Genomic DNA, 19,286 nt, shown 5'->3' with positions numbered 1-19,286 from the left:
AAAATGGCAATACAGTAATGCATTCAATTTTGAACAGAGAAGTAATTATTTTGCAAAACATACCTCATGCAATATTACAAAAAAAAATATATAAATTTTGAATTGTATATAAATTATATTATCGTTAAAAAATATATACATAATGAAATCACGAGTATCGTTTAATCCTTGTTTTAAATAATATTTAACGTGAAATCATAACTCTTAGTTGACGAATAGGAATATGGATAGTTAATTACAACATATCGTTGCGTTTCTGTGAAATTCAACTTCAAGTAATCGTGTAAGCGTATGGGCTGACGCGTTAAAGAATTTTCACTTCTCTGAGCTCCCATTAGAGCGGAACGGAAAATTTAACCCTTCGTTGACACTCTGGGTGTGAGCCACCCATAAGCTGATTTTGACGCTCTGTACTTTTTGTATATAAAATAAATACCTTTTCTCCAAAGCTGACTCACAAACTATTTTTTCTCTCAAAATAGGATGTCCGAGCAACAACTCTGTAGATTTTTAGCTTCTAATATTGAAATTTGTAAAAGTTACAACTATTTAAAGATTTTCTTCGTTTTCTCTCGACATGTGGTAATGTAGAATTTTTTTACAAAAACTGTGATTAAATTTCAATAAAAAAAATTATTGGCATATATTCTAGAGACCTTCAAACTGATCCATGATTTTTTTTATGACGATTGGATTCTCCTAAAAATGATTATATGATTATATGATCATTTTTATGAGAAAAAGGAATCTGAAAACATGAATATTTTTCCAAAATTTTTTACAGTTGTGTTTGATTATTCAAAAGACAACTACCCCACACCCAGGCCAACTGAAAACTCAAATTTAAATTTTCGCCTATATAGGGTAGATGTCCCATTTACTGTCGGTCTTCCTATTACTGCCACTTTATTTATTTCACTTAAAAAAAAAAACGTAATGTATAAAGAATATACGTGTAAAGAATGCACTATAATAATAAAAAGAAAAAGAACAGTCCCAATTTTATGATAAATTCTTTTCTACACTATTCTTTATACGTTGCGTGTTTATTAAGTAAAATAAATGAAGTTGCAGTTATAGAGACGCCGGCATTAATTGGGACATTTACCCTAGTATCGCTCCGTCCTACCTCCCATATCTCAAAAACTAATTGCCATCTCGACTGAAAAATTTGTTGCGATCGATGTCTCATCATAAGGTATCATTTGGCACAGAATTCCGTACCCAAAATCGTAGGACAAAAAAAAGGCTAAAAAAGGCCTCATTTCTGGGTCGCTCTTTAGTCCCAATTTACATTAACAAAGAACTCAAGACAAAATACCTCTTGGGTAAGTTCCGCTGCGCTAGCTGGTTGATTGGGACTCTGCGAAGTATCTGGTGGATCGGGCGATGTCATATTTCTAGCCGGATCTGTTGAGTCTGATATACTAGGCCCCGCCATGGAAATATCTCTGGCTGATTCCTCGATATTCAACAGATACGCGTGGATGTCGTTTAATCCAGAATTCATTCTATTGTATCTTCCTAACGAATTTAAATCTTCGAACAAGTCCCTCTCATAGTTTAAAAGCACCGAGTCCAGGTTCTTCGGATGGACGAACATGGGACGATGAACTATCGTATGAGCATCGCCGTGCCAGCCAGATCCGTTGTTTAGATCTAGCGAACCTACGCCGATGGTTTGGATGTCCAAGCCGAGGTAGGATTCCGGATCTACCCGCAACAGAGACAGTAGCAGCGCGAGCTGCAGCAGCTCCTCGCGGTACAATTTCTTCAGACACAACATCGTGCCGGTTAATTCCAAATCAGCTCCGAATGTCGTGGAATATATTCGCGGCCCAAGGTAAATTAACGTATTGTCACAGCGGCTTGGCAGTGATATTGAATACAAAGAGCAGGCAAGACGTCGCGAAGAAACTGCTCATGATGAAATTTTGGGTTATCGCTTTGCGTGCGTGCCAGACATTCGATATCGTTCGCACAGTCGTCTGTGTCTCATCGAATTAAATGTGCATTCGATCCAGCGGACGGTTTCTCGACGACGAGAAACGACGGATTCACCGTTCGTGGTGTTATTAAGGTTAAACTTCACTTAAACAACGTTTGTTTTTGTCTCTCCCGCAGTCGGAGCAAGTTTTAAATTATGTTCGGAAGTACGGTGGCCGGAGTCGCTGCTGGGGCAACTTATTCGACAGACCGTCAAAATGAAAATAAAGATTCGGAGCTCTCTTTAAGCACGTATAGGTCAGTTACACGAATACTAAAATAACCTCAAAACACACACTGGCCACGTCAAACTTCAGTGCACGTCGCGCACATCCCACGCATGCCTCGGATTTTATTTGATAATTTCAGATGATACTCCTTTGGATTAAGAGCAACACTTCGTTCGCACTGACACGCTATGACAATTATCGTAACAATTAAGAATTCGGTCTAATAGGAGAAACTGACAGATCCACAAAGGGCACCGGGTCTCGAACTGCTTAAAATTTTCTTCCTAATAAATATTCGAGGCCCGCGACAAGCGCTAAAAACCCCTTTGGTTAAATCATCTTGCTTCGAGAATGTTACAGTTCTAACGACGATAACGTTATACTAATGCAACTGGATGCATTTCACGGAGAAACGAACTAGCACACCTTGCTGGGCAAGATCGCTCGCGATATGTGACTCAGCACTCGCTCAGGCAACGTTGTTTCTCAGGGCCGCCGCAATTGCATGCTTCTCCCTATATGTTGCTACTGTAGGCAACCAATCCGTTTAGCCTTAAACTCACCGAATTTAGATCGCTGACGCACTGAATTTATTATTATTGTTTACGTGACTTCAAGTGTTTCGGGATATCGGAAGCGCTGCGCAAATCTCGATAGTGCGCGAAAATTGCAGATTAATATAAAAAACGGCGGTAACACATCTGTCGACTACACAGTATTTGTGTATGCTAAGAGATATGTGAAATCAGAAATTTCATGTGGCATCATTTGACGTCCCTTCGTATTTTTCAATTTCACTCGTTCTTACTAATTGTAGGTAAAGCAGAAGATACATTGATATGTTAAAACTGCATTGAAACAGATTATGCACACATTTATGTAACGATAATTGTATTTCACTGCGTTTTCACTGCAAATAAGATTGCGTTTGCTATGTACCGATTTCTTTCATTCTCACATACGAGGATTCGTCGTTGTATATTTTTCTCCACGTTAAATTGTTAAAATGTACTTTAGTTTAATTTTCATTATATATTTCAATTATATCATAGATCTTGATTCGTAAAAATATTTGTTTAGTAACTGAATTATTAACAGATTTAAAATTTCCCAAAACAGATAAAAGTTATCACACCTGTGTTTACAAATATGTAGAAAAATATCAACATTTTTATGTATCTATATTTTAATCTTTTATACCTACTTTCGCTTATTTGTTTTTATTGATATGCAGTCTATCAATATTTACATTTACAATATTTATTCCCTACATAAATAGTAGGTGAATAAATAAATGCATTTGGGACGACATATGCATGTGTATACACATTAGCAAGCGATATTTACTATATCGCACGCAATCGTAGATAAATCTCGTATTTATCTATTTAAATACTGCCGTTATCAACATATTAATGAAACTAAAATAACATAAATCTATGCGTTTGCTGGTAGCAATACCATCGAATAGACAATCCTCGACAATATGCAGATTAAGTTCATAGGTGATGTGACGGTGTTCACAAAATAACATGTTTTCCGTCGATAATTCGTGCTGAACGTATGCCTGCTTCTCTGTAGGTAACACGCTGCCACGTGTTGAAGCGTAAGAAAAAAAATTTAAAAAACATTGTGTCGAAGCATAGATTTCTCTAACGAATGTTATTCTGATATATTCACATTGCTATTTGGAAGTGCGTGGTTCCAAATTATGCCAATAGAACACGCAATCAAATTCACGGTAATAGAACGTCGCCCGGGATCGTGCTGGAACATTATGCGCAGTTGCCATATTTATGTTACTAATCCAACTTATCGAGTAATCAAGCAATGCGTGAATATCGTGCACTTGCATGCATCGCACACGCGTGCGCATAAATTCGTACGAACACCAACACATACCTTGTACACAAGCTTCCTTGACTTTAAATCTGTTGCATCGTTGCCGGGTGATAATGATGTCATTCGTGGTAAATCCTCTGCTTGTAGCATGATATTTCTATTAAATTTTAAACTTTGGAACCAGCACTACGAGTTCTTCAAGAGAAATCCACTAGGTAACGGCGAAGACGGACTGGAGAATTGTCACTGGTTACTACAAGTATGGGAGTGAAGCACATTACGTCACTAAACTTCGGGAAGCACTCTCACTTTGACGAATCCTTGACGGAGGTTAGCTGTAAACTACTTCTCGATTTCTACGCCATATTTTGGTTAGAGGTGTGTGACAGGTATTTCTGTGCCGGGATATTCGTTCGCGCAATAGTGCGGTTATTACGATCGGAGCGAAAGCAACCGGTCTGTCGTTCCAATACAAGATAATTAGGATTTTACTTGCGCTACGTCACTGCGGGCGACTAGCGCGCTATTTGAACATGGCGCGGGCGATTCCGCACGCGTTGCGTTATATCGACGTTTCCGTATCCGAAATGTTAACACGCAGGCGCATTTAATTCAGCGGTTATCACCGAGATATAGATCTTAAGTACCTGGCGACTCATTAACCGACGATTTATCATATTTAACGATTAGGGAATTATTCACAGCTGCACATGAATATATAATCAGTAATTTAAGTAGTTAGCCGTAAAGTTTAGTTACCTGTTGTCAATAAATAACTTGCTTTGCAGTAGCATATTTGCGGTGAATATTCAATGTACGAGGAGGATGAAATTTTTAATAAAATACTAGAGAATTCATATTGAATTCGTTAGGGTTGCATCGTGAAACCATTTTATTGTTATTGTGCAATATTTATTACAACGATAATGAATATTAAATCATAGTAATTTATAATACAGTTTGTAACAAATTATAAGGCAATATGTATTCAGTCTTTCTAATGGATAAACAACTCAATTTTTAAGTGCACATGTCTATTCAACGGAAAAAATTTAAATCTGTCTATATAGATAGGTGATAAATTAAATTTAATTAATCAAGCGATCACTTAACGTAGTGACTATAATATATTCCTGAATCGTTCTATGCAGATTGAGAGAATTTGTGAAATATATTTAAAACATTCATTGAAATATCGAATAGAGATTTTTAATGCAAAACAAATTCAGATTTGGCGATTTATTCGTATTAGATGTGCAATCAGTGTGTTAGTATGATTAAATAGTCGAATGTATTTAGCAATGAAGTGTTATTTATTTGTTTCATTTACATTAGTCGTAATTAAAAACATATGAGGCATTAGCCGGCTTTAGACGGGCAGTTTTTCTCGCAGTTTCGGAGCTTACACTCTAGGCGTGCGCTCCAAAACTGTACGTGTAAAGTCTCCAGTTGCTCTCAATACTATTTCGGGAAATAGTTGTTCAACTGACCATCCTTCATGTATAGTGCCTCTACGAGCTATAGTGACTTAGGTGTGAGGTCACTCAGCGGGGTCTTAACCGATATCCTGCTGGGTATGGGCCGCTAACCGAGGCCCCCTACTACCCCTTGCAAGACTGTGCTTGGGGAGGATCAGGACAAAACCGGGGCCCTATAGATTAAGTGTTACAACTTCGATTTCAATAAAATAAAACAGAAATCAAAGATACTGCTTATCATTATTAAAAGACACCAATTAAGCTTTGCTACTGGCTGTAAAAACTGTCTCATTGCCAGCACATATTAAATACAAACCCATTTCAGTAAGATATATGTACTGCATTAGAACAGTAGCAATATAAATTATTTTATATTAATAATTTATTTTACCCTTTAGGGCCCCGGTTTTGTCCTGGTCTTCCCTAAACACAATGTTTAAACAAATTATTAATTTTAACTACTATTTTTAAACAAATAAGACGCGAATTTTTTGGCGAAAATGTTTGAAGTTCCCCCATTTTTAAAATATGCATTTTTTTACACCATTTGCTGTTCATATTCTTACAATTGGCACATGAATTAAAAACAAATTTATTGGTCTGTTTCACATAATTACCAGAGACGCTACCAGCGCCGTGTTGCACCCCGAATTTTTTATATAAATTCATTTAAATTCTAATTCCCACCATAATGAGCGTTTTGATCTGTTTCTGTAGTGTGCTGGTAACGTTGCGGGTGACTCAGTAATGGTAATGGGGCTCTAGAGCCGCAGAAGCTGGGCCGTGAAAATACATTAGATGCATACGTACATGTAGGCCTATTCTATACTTCGCCTGTTGTGAAAGGCCTATCCTATACCGCGCCAGTGGATTTAGTACATTATATACGGACAGGTACAGTAGAAAACTGACTTGCGGCCATTGCTGATAGCTTGTATTGATTTACAAAAATCATATTTGATTGTGAGACTTATCGCGGATAGAGTGGTAGTCTAGTATACACTGCTACATATTTCTGAAATTTAATTTACGTAACTATAAAAAGTGTTAATAAATATTCGTAAAGATTGATATCACGCCTGTCCTACGCCCAACTCTATGTTCCAAAACCATTACAATGATGGAATTAGATATCGTTTACCTGTTATCGTACATTTAGGCAAGTTGCATGTAATTTTTGTTTCAATAACATCTCCATATAAATTTATCCATTCACAGAAAATTAATCACTGTTACTTTGCCCTGATTTTTGGTCATTCATTTATTTTTCGAGGTAACTATACGTGTCAATGCCAGGAACACCAGGATATATATCTGGTTTGTTCAATCTTCGAAGTAGATTTGCTTTTCACAGATAAAAACGTTACTTGTTCGATTATTAATTAATTAACATGCGTTGAAAAAAAATTGAAAACATCTTTCCACAGTTTTGTATTAAATTTCGTTAAATTTCTTGTGTGAATTTAAAACATCTTATATAGAAAATAATCCTTAAGTGAATAAGTACTATATATTTTATGCTACACATGCATGTATATATGATAATAAATGGCAGAATATTTTGTATGACTTTTTGTAGTAGAATCATTGTCTTCGAAATTTATCTGCAAATTATTGCCAGTATGAGTCGAAAACTGCAGCTGTATTTTTAGTAAATGTTAATACACAGCTGTTAGAAGTAATTTGTACACTTACATACATTTCTAATAAATTTGGTAGAAATATTGGGTTATAAAACATCGATACAAATAAATTACGTTCACATTACTTTAAACATATAATATATTCATTTGTATGCTTGTACATATCTCATATTCTTTTATACAACAAAATATCTATGACAACAGTACAGTAGAGAACGGTATACAATATATAGTTATATATATATAATTCATTCATAAATATGAGATGCAAGACAGCCTCGTTCTCTTAAGACGTAACGGTATCGGGTCGTGATTGCATAAAATACATATAAGTATGTACTCTTCTTGATTACTCTGATGTCCAGTCTTTCGGTAGAACTTTTGCATCGTTTCATTCCGTACCTAGTGGGCTTGATATATACTCAAAATTACTTTAGACTCGAAACGAAATGCATCTTATTAGTATCTGATACCATTTGTAACACCTCAATAAAGTGTGAGCTTTCTCTAATACTGTTAGACCTTTGTATAGTAACAACAGAACAAAGTAGGTAGTGTTGGCCGATTATCGTGAGAAAGAGGAAACAATTAGAGTAGGGCCGAAGAAAGAATCGACTTATTCTCACGGGGGATATTCTAGGAGCGAGAACCTCCATAACTCAGACACTTCGAGCAAAGTATTAGAAAGGTTTCGTGGTAAACAATTGGTTTGATTACGTTTAAAAGCCACTTATCCAATACCTGTTATTCACAAATAATATATTCTTTATTCACTGCCGAAGAATAACGCTTTCGAATACCTAAGTACCTCAAATGAAGAATAACAGAGAATAATACCTTACTTTAATGATTTTTACATAAAATTTACAGTTAATATCGGGGTCGTACTCACGAATATCGATCGGCTAAGTACTTAAAGGACATTTGTTGTTTAGGATCGAGTACTCATACACGCTAAAATATTGAACGGATGTCCAAGCTTTAACATTTCGTAAGAATCCAAACCATCAGCCGAGGAAGTACGTGGGGAAAGTGTTCTCCACGCCAGGATGACTGGTGGGAGGTCTCTCACATCGATTCTTTCCTTAGACCGGCTATAACTAATAATAAATGGTTCTCGTTAAGGCTGCACTGAAATATGGACCTGCTCGTAACGGAACGTGACAATCTGTGCGATGATATTCTTCGACTGAAATTAACGAGAGAATCGCGCGTTCTTCTTAAACGAGTACTTTCGGATGTTACATGAATTGTTGTAAAATAGGCCAATCGGTTCGTGCTCCCTTCGTACTCAAAATGGGCGAACCAGACGCTTCCGCGAGCATCATGGAGCGACTTCGTTCATTAAATCTTTAACAAGAGAGGATATCTGTTAGTGAAAAAATATGCTATTTACACGTAAGGTATCTAGTTGTGCGTCGATTCATTAATTCGCCGTTGGAGTGTATCAAAATCTACTTAAAGGGACGATAAAAGATTCATGCAGCCGTTATTTACAGACCTTTTCCATTTCTAGGTGTATACATGCCGGAGTATCCTAATCTGGTAAATATCGACGAATTTTACAAAGAAATTTTATTCCTCGGGGGGCATTCAAGTAATTGTACTCTGATCGAAAACACGTGGGAAATAGCACGGGCGTCGAAAGAAATGCTACCTTTCCCGCGGGGGATTCGAGTTCCAAGCATCGTCGGCAGTTTTGTCAATGGATCGTAGACAGAGATCGATCGTGTCCTATGTGCTCTAGCGTGGTAACTAATCGTAATGTGAACGGTTCCCTTTTAAATAATCAGTGCTTCAATTTTTTTAATGGAAGTGATAAGAACACTCGAAATCCAATATTCGTGAGATTCGGCCGAGCACTGGATACGGTACAGCAGAAGATAATAGACGCATAACAAACGGTTTTCAAAGAGTGAAATCCAAACGCACGTAAGATATCAATACTGATCGAGTTTTCTAAAGGTAAACCAGAGCTGCACAAGGGGCCGTTTTCAGCGCCTGGCTGCGAGCAACCCGCCGAGAGTCGAGCTGTCCCCCTACTCTGCACTGGGGCCCCACAAGAAACCCAGCCATACATATGCTTGCGCTACGCGCCTACGGCACGCAACTAGGCCAGGGCTGAGCAACTCGCCGCCGCGGGCCCCACTGTCCCCACTACCAGTCAGCCGGTTCCCCCACCATCAGCAGATTAGCCGCCACTCCATGTCCCTTCCTACGAGTGCGGTCACATATAGGTACGGCGTATACTGTAGGAGTTAAAAGAGTATGGTGGGGGTCGCATGCGGCCCATGGGCCGCGGGTTGCCCAGCCCTGAGTCCTAGTCCAGGGCTGAGCAACTTGTTCCTCGCCGCGGGCCGCACAGTCCCCACTACCAGTCAGCCGGTTCACCCACTATCAGCAGATTAGCCGCCACTCTATGTCCCTTCCTTTTACTCCTACGAATGCGGTCATATATAGGTACGGCGTACTATTGCGAGATGAGAAGAAGACCGACTACCCACAAGCTGAAATGTCACAGGGGCAAGGGGAATCGCTCGCTCGCTCGACCCTATCCCCTCCAAGAAATCCTACTTTTAGGTTCTTAGCGGCTCTCCATATCCGTGGGCTGTCGTGATTTGTTTCGTTCGCGTTCTGCGTTACGCGGCGGACTTTGTTGCAAGGAATTGGGTGGAGCGAGCGGAGGATTCCTCTTGTCCCTGTGACATTTCAGCTTGTGGGTAGTCGGTCTTCTTCTCATCTCGCAATAGTACACCAGGGCTTTCCAGCGTAGGGGCCCCTCACGCGCCTGCTTCCCCTTCCAATCTTCCTCTGGCGCAGCGTGCCTTCCGTCGTCAAGGCGACCGCGCGACGCTACGAAGGCTGCCATGACGGGCTAGCCGGGGTAGCGTCTTCGCGGTTAGCGTCGCGCGGTATCCCTGACCTGGGAGAGCCCTGGCGTACACTGTAGGAGTTAAAAGAGTATGGTGGGGTCGTTCTCCTGCGGCCCAGCAGAGTAGGCAAGTCGGGGAACGGGCCGCGGGTTACCCAGCCCTGAGTCCTAGGCTACCGCAGTTCTCCTCACTGATTCTACCCTTAGCAACGGAATAGCTCGACGCTCGGCTGGTTGCTCGCAGCTAGGCGCTGAAAACGCCTCCTTGTGCAGCCCTGCAGGTAAACCATGTCCTTTGAGGAGGCTAGTTTCAGCGTTTTGCCAGCGTTGCAGTTATACGTGTACAGCTTCGCGGGGAGTCTCCGGAAGTACTAATATCGAGTGCTGAATGTTAATGTAAATACCAGCGAAATGTCGGAACACTTTTTCGAAAGGATACGTGGGGCCATTCTTATATTACCCATGGGTAATTTCTCCGATTTTGACCCTCCTTTCCCCAATATAAGAATTCGTAAGATTTTATAATCCAAATTCCCCCCTTCCTTACGTAATATTTTTTACATTGCATTTCTTAGGTATTAAAATTCTTTTAAAGGTTTGTGATGAAACATCGTTTTTTAGGCTACTTCTATTGAAAATTAGGTTAAAAAAATATTACGTAAAATCCTCCCCAAAAACTCCTCCACGTAATTTAAGGACGACCCCACGGCATACGTTTGAAAGCCTCCGAATTCGTAACCGTGAAAGCTTAAAAAATCTTATGTACAGAGTTTCTCAACATTTCTCGATTGGGCAGGAATATTGTTCGTGTTCCGTCTTAATTTTTTTTTTTATACTATACATACAATATCATCGTACTGAAATGTCCTTGGTACTTTTCCACTTTGTTCTTTCGTATTCATAGGATCGGGCTCGTATTTCGAATAGCTTCTGAAATTTTGATACTTTAACCTTCAAATGCTAAATTAACGTTTATTCAGGGGTGTGACAAACGAATTTCTTAATACTTTCCCTCCTACATTGTTTCGCGGTTATTGTCAATGGATAATCAGAGAAACACAGGGAGTAGTCTGAACGTGTGGTAAACGGTAAATGTAGCCGTAACGTTGAACGATAGCTGACACGAACTTAATTTTATCGGTTAGCATTTCAAGGTTGTGAATTGTGCCAAAATCGCACGAATATTTTCTTATAAAGGCCAGCAGAAGATTTGGCATTAATGTGTTTTATCTGCATCTAGATACCTTTGTAACGTATCCGATCACACAGGGCACACAACTCTCTTACGTTAATATGTACAACACCACACAAAGCATCACAAGATTACATACATAAATTTATACACATTCTCATAATAAAATATCCGATTTTCTATTATGCTACTTCACATGGAGAATGATCAGCTCCACGCGAGACGTGTCCCGCGCCTCCAGCAAACCTGCAGCAACATTAATACATGACACACACGGTACATCAATTCTTCGCAATTCGAGGCTTAGATAATCCTCGCGACATCTCCTCCCGGCTCGAGGCCAAATCTTTGATTACCGTCTCCGATGGATTAGAAAACCGCCTGACAAAGATTCGGCCAAATTATCCTGTCAAACTTCTCTAATGTTGATATGCTACTTATAATAACTGATCGATCGCACAATCGTTTCGGGTATGTTCTATGATAACTCGATTAGTTCGAATGCAGTGTAACGTCGTTTCCTGATTTTATTTACAGCAAATCGCGCTGCGTATTACAGGAGCAGCCAGCTCATCTCTGGATCTTAGATTCTCAATGATTGTTTATCAATTTTTTCTTCGTAATTTATACACTTCTCTTGTAAATTGTTCACTTCTCAGCAATTGTACAAATAGTTATCTGTATAAAATTAGTAAGTGGGTGAGATAAGTTTTGTTATTTCACGAATAATTTAGCGGATAGTAGATTAATGAAATTTCGTTGCGCGTTCTAGCGCAGACAGAAGTATTACTCTATGCAGAGGCTATGCCGTGGCTACTGCTCCTATAGAGCGCATCGCTGAATTGTGAAATGTGTAAGTAGCATTCCTTGTCGAATTTTTAGCAAGCTCATTTCACTCGGTTCAATTAATGTACTGGATGGATCAGGAATGGGGCTTGGGTATCACGTGGAGACGACTACTGCCACTCCTTGTAATAAAGTATAGTATTTTGGGAGACCTAAAGTACCAACGTCATCAGGCGTATGTCGTTAGCCCTCTCTTCGGAAAATCTTGGCTTAGCGACCGTCCTAGGAACAACGTTGTCTTTTCTTCCTATAATTTCTTTCTTTATACATGGTAGTCCAATCGGCACGCGCTGCGTGCGTAATAAATAAATACTTTCGAAAGTGCGTATAAATCGGTGTATAATGTATTACATACGAACAATTCGGTTCTGTTTCGAAACGTCAAGAGATTCTTCCCAGCGCGCGAAATCTGATAGCACTTTGCGTACGAGGCCAGTGTACCGTTCGTTTGAAGGGAGACCAGGCGATCCTTCGATCACTGAAGGATTGCCAATTCTCGCCCCGCGAAAATAATCTGTTGACGCGCATGACGGAAATGGGTCGTTTTTGATCTGCGAATTATATCTAAATAGTAAATAAATGATTCGATTACCTCGTGAACGGTAACAAAAGTCTTACTTTTCTGTAGAACACATCTTGTCAATCTTCAAGGTATCATGCATCGATGAAGACCATAAAAAATGTTAGCATCGTCACGGAATGACTGTGTGATAATTTTGCGTCATTCTTGTCCCATTTCCGGCGAACAAGGGGTTAACTCGTGTAAACGTCCAAATAGTTTATAAGCCATCGATCAACGACTTCAGCGTTCTCTTTTACCCAATGTATATTAAACTTGATTGTTTCTAGGCTCTGCTCTAATGCTCGCTGACCACTTCCGACATCCAAGTTTTTAAAAAATTCTGTGACCTAAGATATAAAATCAGAGACACTCGTTATCTTATTGCTGTCAAAGATATTGTTAATTTCTGTTACGGTGACAAAACGTTTAAGCAATTACAAGGTAGATTGTGCATTCGTATTTCGGTAGAATTATTGTCAAGTCATGTAAAGAACGAGAAATTCTAAGAGTTACTTCTCTTTTAATTATGATTAAATTAAATGCAACTTGGGTAAAGATAAGCAGGTACATTACAAGGAGCAAAGTATAGACGTTATAAATATTTTAATAGAGATATAAATAACTAAATATTATTAATAAAAAATCGCCTTATTTTAAATCGACGCTGGTTTTGAAAAAAATTATTTTTCTGAAAATGGCAGCTATTCAAAGTCCAGCATGTGATATTAGACCTATGTTTGCATCTTCTTTTGTTAATAAACAACAAAACAGGACACTAATCGAAAAATTGTCTTGACAAAAGCTAGATTATATTCTCAAGAATATTTGTGCAAAATTTTATTCAAATCGGTGCATTAATCTCTGAGATATTTTTGGTATCACAAATGCTGTAACTATGAAGAGGCATTGGGAGAGGGTGCTGCTATTTCTTAAGTTATCAATTTTTTTTTAAAGAGAATACAGCTGAATTTATACACAACAAGGTGTATATCTTGATTTTTAAATATGACGTTTTTTTATAAGGAAAAAATCATAAAAATGACACTTTTTCCGACCTGCCAAGGGTATGCAACCCCTTAAAAGTTACTTGAACTGATCTTAAGCGCCTCGCCCTGCATATTATTTCACCATTAATTGTGCCACAGTATAATTAGATTTATAATACTACGAAATTAATTAACTTGTATGCAGTTATTACTACAATAACTATCTTATCCATCGACAAAATGGGCCATTTTTACTTACTTCGTGGTAATCGTACTCCGTGAAGAAGTCAGAGATGACAACAGATATAAGTCCTCCTATTGTGATTGATCCGTTTCCGAATATCGCGTGAATTTGCGGCCAGTACGCTTTAAGGTGTCGCCAAGCAAGGAATTTGCCATCGGAATTGCTAGCAACGGAGGCTATAACAGTTTCAACGTCCTGTGACCTTACAACGTCTCGGTCCAACGAGTGCAGAAGGTAACGTTGTAGCAACCACGAGTCTGTCGTCGCTCCTAGAGCTTGCAACATTATTCTTTTTTCACTAGGTACCTGCGTCTTTTGATAATTCTGCCAACAATGATTCCATTCCTTTTCACCACCGAATTTGATTCCTGTACATAAATGTGTCTAATATTTTTGAAATGCAAGACAAATGTATGAATGAACTTAACTTGTTTTACATACATGTGTTACACTGTATCTGGGCTAAAATTACAGGAAAAATAATAATACCTGCAACATATACGACGTCTCGAATATTTGGAGCGATTCGTTTGCCTCTTAGCATCCAGTCGTCGAAGATTGTTTTTGTTGGTTTTACTACGTCCTCCAGTTTCACAGATACGGCTGACTGGAGAACAGCAATTCTGAGAAGCCTACGAAAAGAAAGTTAATTAACATCTTAACAAAGCCACCTATTGTTAAATTCGAATAAGTTGAGTTCGGGTGTATTTGAGAAACAAAGGTTTCATCTTCAAAATCGACTGTGTCTCAAGCAACGTTACATTTCGAAATTAATTATTTTTGTATTACAGTTAATGCAGTTGTTACACTTAATACAATTTGTCAATCTTACATAAGGGCTTATTCTCGTATAAAGATTTATTGCATTGACAATAATAATTGTACTCTATCTGTTGCCACGAAGAAGATGAAGCTTCTTATAAAAAAATATTCTTCATTTTCGACTTATTTTTACACAAAGAAGCATTGCTCTTGAGAATCTATCAGCAACTTGATTACACTCTGTATAATATAAATCATGAACCCAGCAAAGGGCAACAGAACTTCTCATAGACTAACAACAAAAAATCTAGTATTAACTGAATAAAAACTTTTCAAAATTACATTAAATACAGTAATTATGTTATGCTTATACAATACTTTCTATTATCTGAAGAATAATATATAAAGAATTAAAGAATATATAATAATATAATATAATATAATGTAATCTAATGTAATGTAATGTAATCTAATGTAATCTAATGTAATGTAATGTAATCTAATCTAATGTAATGTAATGTAATGTAATGTAATGTAATGTAATGTAATGTAATATAATATAATATAAACTAATAAAATACAATACAATATAATATAATTATTATATTTTTTATTAAAGAATTCCATATATTATTTGCACTCACTTTTTCAAATGGGAGCCTTCATCCGTCCAACCAACATGTTTTGTGACAGGTGTTAATAATCTTTTCAAGAAGGTAATGTATCTTTTGTATCCGGGACTTTCACTCAATCTTCCTTTCCAGGAGTGTAAATAGCCAAGTGCTGTAGCCCATGGTACATAGTCCCTCTCGTTTAAAAGATAAAGCGACAGCTCGAGAGGAATAGTGGCATTTAGCTCACCCGCTTCGCAAAGCGTAAATGCATCGTCTATAAGATTGGCACGATCAGCTGGACTGAACTTGGTATGATCGTTTAATAACGTGGCAATGATCGACGTCCACATTTCGTCCGGATAAGTTACACGATAAAATCCACTTTGATTCACGTTACATTTTATATATTGGACGTCATTGGGTATCTCGAATGTTACTAAAAATACGTAATACGTACATCATATATAGCAGAAACACAATTTAAGCATTATCAAGTAATAAATTCGTTCGTCCAAGTAAATCAATCTTTACAATCTTACATTGGAATTATTTCAGTCACTAATTTACCAATTTTACTTCACGCATTTGTAAATATTTCTAGACATAATTTCAATTTTATACTGTAAATTGTTCTTTATTACGATTCAATATGAAGATCGTTTATTTTTTCATTCTTTTAATAACCAATGGACTTTACGTTTGTCAGTTTTGAATAAACCCAGTCAGCCACGTCCGTTTTGCAGATTTTGCTCAACGCCCGAGTAAAAATGTTTCTGACAGAAAGACTACGGATTTGATACAGGAATTGTTACATTCGATGATGAAAGCAGACTGACAGCAGAAAGCCAACAGATTATGCTGCCTTAACCTGCGAGCAGATTGGCGGCAGGGTCTGCTGATACAATTTAATGGCAGGAATCGATCAGATTCTGTGCAACGCGATTTGGGGGCAGATAGGCAGCAGGATCTGCTCTGTATCTGCCGCCAATCTGCTGGCAGATCCTGGCGTCAGGATCTGACCACAGAACCATAGTTAAATGCGGACATAGTAGGCCCTGAATCTGACGCAGGATCTACTCGAATCTGTAGCCAAACTGCTGGCATACTGCGGTCAGTTTGTTTACTGGGAAGTTCTTACTAATTTTTAATCCTCGTTTGGCGGGTGCATTGTCCATCTGGACTCATTCTACGTACCAAGCTGTTAAGGTTGCTTATCACCTATTAGTATCATTTCTTAAGAAAAAAAATACGGATTTCATGCATGCAATTATGTTATAAGTCAAAATGAACCCTGCGCTCGCCGTGCAGTCGAGTGACGTAAATAAAACGAACGAAATTATTGACCGATTATAGCAATAATGTAGCCAGTATTCGGTTAATGTTGACAAATAACTCTACAAAAATTTTCGTTATAATTATCCTATATGTTACCATCAGTTAAATTCATCCACACGTTGTGAAGCTTGCGCGGTTCTTTGTCTGTGTAGTAGCTCAACGGGACGTACCACTTGTAGTCAAAGGGTGATTTTGGTTGTAACAATTCTGTATCGTTTTCTTTCTGTGAAATTAAGAATCTCTTCTGCGATGCCGTGATAGTATTCCCATCACGGGTGATCGTAATCAGTGGAAAACCCATCTGCTGGGTCCATGTATCCATAATAACCTGTCAACATATTTATTTCTATTCAATGCTACAACATATAAGTGCGAATCCCGTTTGCTAAGAAGATTGTGAAAATGTACAAGTAACTGTACTTTCTTGGGAAGAAGTTTGCCGGATACACAGACTTTGGCTAAGCGCCGTCGATTCTAACTAAAAATAAATTCGTAAGGTTACGCTCTCCAATTATTTATATAAAATATTACAATTTTTTAGAGGACACAAATGTGCTAGAACTTTTTGCTTTAAAATACGGAATGCTATATAAATCATTCAACTCCTGAAAGTACATTATTACCATTAATGTAATGTCTACTTCTTTACCTTTCCAAATATTAATTTGAGGAAAATTTTAATTACACGATAAAGGCAAAATTTATAAATACCCAATTTAGTAAAATTAGTTGGAAAATTTTATCATCGACAAGATTTTAAACGAAATATTTTTCATATGATGATACTTGAAAGAAGTTACCTCTTTCATTTGTATTTGAAATATAAAAAGGCGTAGTCAAGACAATCGCCAACTTTGATGAAACTTACGTAAAAAGTGGTTCTCGCGAAAATATTTGACATGTACTTTTTATATGGTCAACGCCCATATTAAAAAAAAGTGTCAAATATTTTTGTGAAAACTACTTTTTGTGCAAGTTTCACGAAGGGGAGGCTCCGGTATAAAAATCAATTTTTTTATTTCATTTTTCGAATATTCAACCTTTTAAGAATACGCGTTTAAAAAGATTTTTTTTAAATTCGTAAAATTCCCGAAGTTATAGGCATTTCAGTAGCGGGAAATGCATAACAACCGGCCACTCTGCGTTTTCGTAAAACTTTAAACGCGTTTTTCTCGAAACAGTGTTCTTAAAACCGTTGGAACCTATATCTCGAAAAGTTATTATCTGATTCACCTGAAACTTTCTTTATTTTGAAGAATACACTTCTGGCTCGTGGAGAAACCAGTAAAATTAAAAAAAAAAGAAAATTCGTAACTTTTAAAGGCGTTGAAAGGACGAAAAATATATTGAAAAAGTGATGTCAAACTTCAAGTGTTGTTATTTTTGCAAAAAATGTCATTTTTACTGCTATGTCCACGAGCGAGTTGTACGCTCTTTAATAATCTGGCATTGTTATTATTTTAGACCAATAGTTTAGGTGCTACAGGTTCCACCGTTTCGGATGAATTTTTTGACTCCTCGAATTTACCGACCTCCCAGTGCCGTCTGCAATGATCAATTATAAAACAAAAAATATATTTCTACAGTTTAAGACATCCTTAATATAATGCAAAAAGACCCATTAAATTATACGCAGTAGTTTTCTTTTAATTAATTCCTAAAGATAAGCTATTTTGATGGGCTCTAGACCGGAACAACCCCTTGAAGTCAGAGATTGCCACTTTGGGACCTTTCCTTGCGAATAACTGTTCCACGAAGGGCGGAGAACGTTAACAAAACTTGTTGACAGAATTTAGGAAATCATTCGATAGCGTGTTTCTAAATGCTTTCATTGTTTTTGCATAATCTACATACATGTATAATCAAACACATATTAGTTTATTCGGTCTTCCCCTAAAACGAATTCACTGAAGACAGTTGGGCGTAATATTCCCGAAATAAATGAAATTATGAGTAGAGTGTACCGGTCAATGTTTACACATACTTTTATGTCAAAGGTGTTATTCGCATGCTTCGTGAAAACTGACCAAAGGTCGTTCGTGTCCGCGTTTCCGTAAGCGTGCGAATTTAGGTAGTCGTTTAATCCCCTTTTAAGGACATCTTCGCAGAGAAAGCCTTCGAGCATGTTGAGAATGGAAGCTCCTTTGCTGTAACTGATATCATCGAATATAGCTTCTATTTCGTTGGGATCTTTCACTGGCACGCTTATAGGATGGCTGCTGGCTAAGGCATCGAGGTCGAGAGCTGGTTGTGTTTTGTCTAAAATAAACTGATCCATCATGCTCCATTCGGGAGAGATGTAATTCACTCCTTTGTATTCAAAGAAGCTGGCTGCTCCTTCGTTCAGCCACAGATCGTTCCACCATTTCATAGTGACCAGATTACCAAACCATTGATGAGCTAATTCATGCGCCACAACGACAGCGATCCACTCGTGTGCGTTCGTTGATGTCTCTTGTGGGTCATAAAGTATGGATGTTTCTCGGTATGTGATTAGGCCCCAATTCTCCATTGCCCCAGCACCAAAATCAGGAATAGCTATTAAATCTGGTGGGAATCCACGAAATTCACTTAATTAAAAGGGAACCTGTTACGTATATTAAAATATCCTTAAACACTTTGCAGTGTGCAACATTATACTACACGTGAAGGGTAAGGAGGGGAAACAGGGAATGTCACAAAACAGCTTTATCG

At 37.9% G+C, this 19,286-nt stretch overlaps 2 protein-coding genes across 7 annotated transcripts in view; both read right to left on the bottom strand.

Moving 5' to 3' along the window:
• Positions 1-4,495, bottom strand: part of Cnc (NFE2 like bZIP transcription factor cap-n-collar) — a 168,931-nt gene extending 164,436 nt beyond the window's left edge. Inside the window, exon 1 of one of the 2 annotated variants that reach the window (XM_076813023.1) lies at positions 4,119-4,495. In XM_076813023.1, the coding sequence (XP_076669138.1) occupies positions 4,119-4,208 (90 nt within the window). In that variant the 5' untranslated portion in view covers positions 4,209-4,495. Of the gene's footprint in view, positions 1-1,321; positions 2,686-4,118 lie in introns of those variants that run through there. The other variant, XM_076813022.1, reaches the window with a different exon arrangement.
• A 2,794-nt stretch (positions 4,496-7,289) lies between these two features.
• Positions 7,290-19,286, bottom strand: part of LOC143369275 (endoplasmic reticulum aminopeptidase 1) — a 36,878-nt gene continuing 24,881 nt past the window's right edge. For all 5 annotated transcript variants that reach the window (XM_076813017.1, XM_076813019.1, XM_076813018.1 and 2 more), the window contains 6 exons: positions 18,577-19,139; positions 16,689-16,920; positions 15,288-15,693; positions 14,371-14,513; positions 13,897-14,249; positions 7,290-12,998 (listed from right to left, as the gene is read on the bottom strand). In XM_076813017.1, coding sequence (XP_076669132.1) covers positions 12,843-12,998; positions 13,897-14,249; positions 14,371-14,513; positions 15,288-15,693; positions 16,689-16,920; positions 18,577-19,139 — 1,853 coding nt within the window. In that variant the 3' untranslated portion in view covers positions 7,290-12,842. The remainder of the gene's footprint in view (positions 12,999-13,896; positions 14,250-14,370; positions 14,514-15,287; positions 15,694-16,688; positions 16,921-18,576; positions 19,140-19,286) is intronic.

Source organism: Andrena cerasifolii, chromosome 5, assembly GCF_050908995.1.
Source record: "Andrena cerasifolii isolate SP2316 chromosome 5, iyAndCera1_principal, whole genome shotgun sequence".
Classification (NCBI taxonomy): Eukaryota; Metazoa; Arthropoda; class Insecta; order Hymenoptera; family Andrenidae; genus Andrena; species Andrena cerasifolii.
The sequence above is the reverse complement of the archived record's forward strand: the minus strand, read 5'-3'. Positions and strand labels throughout refer to the sequence as shown.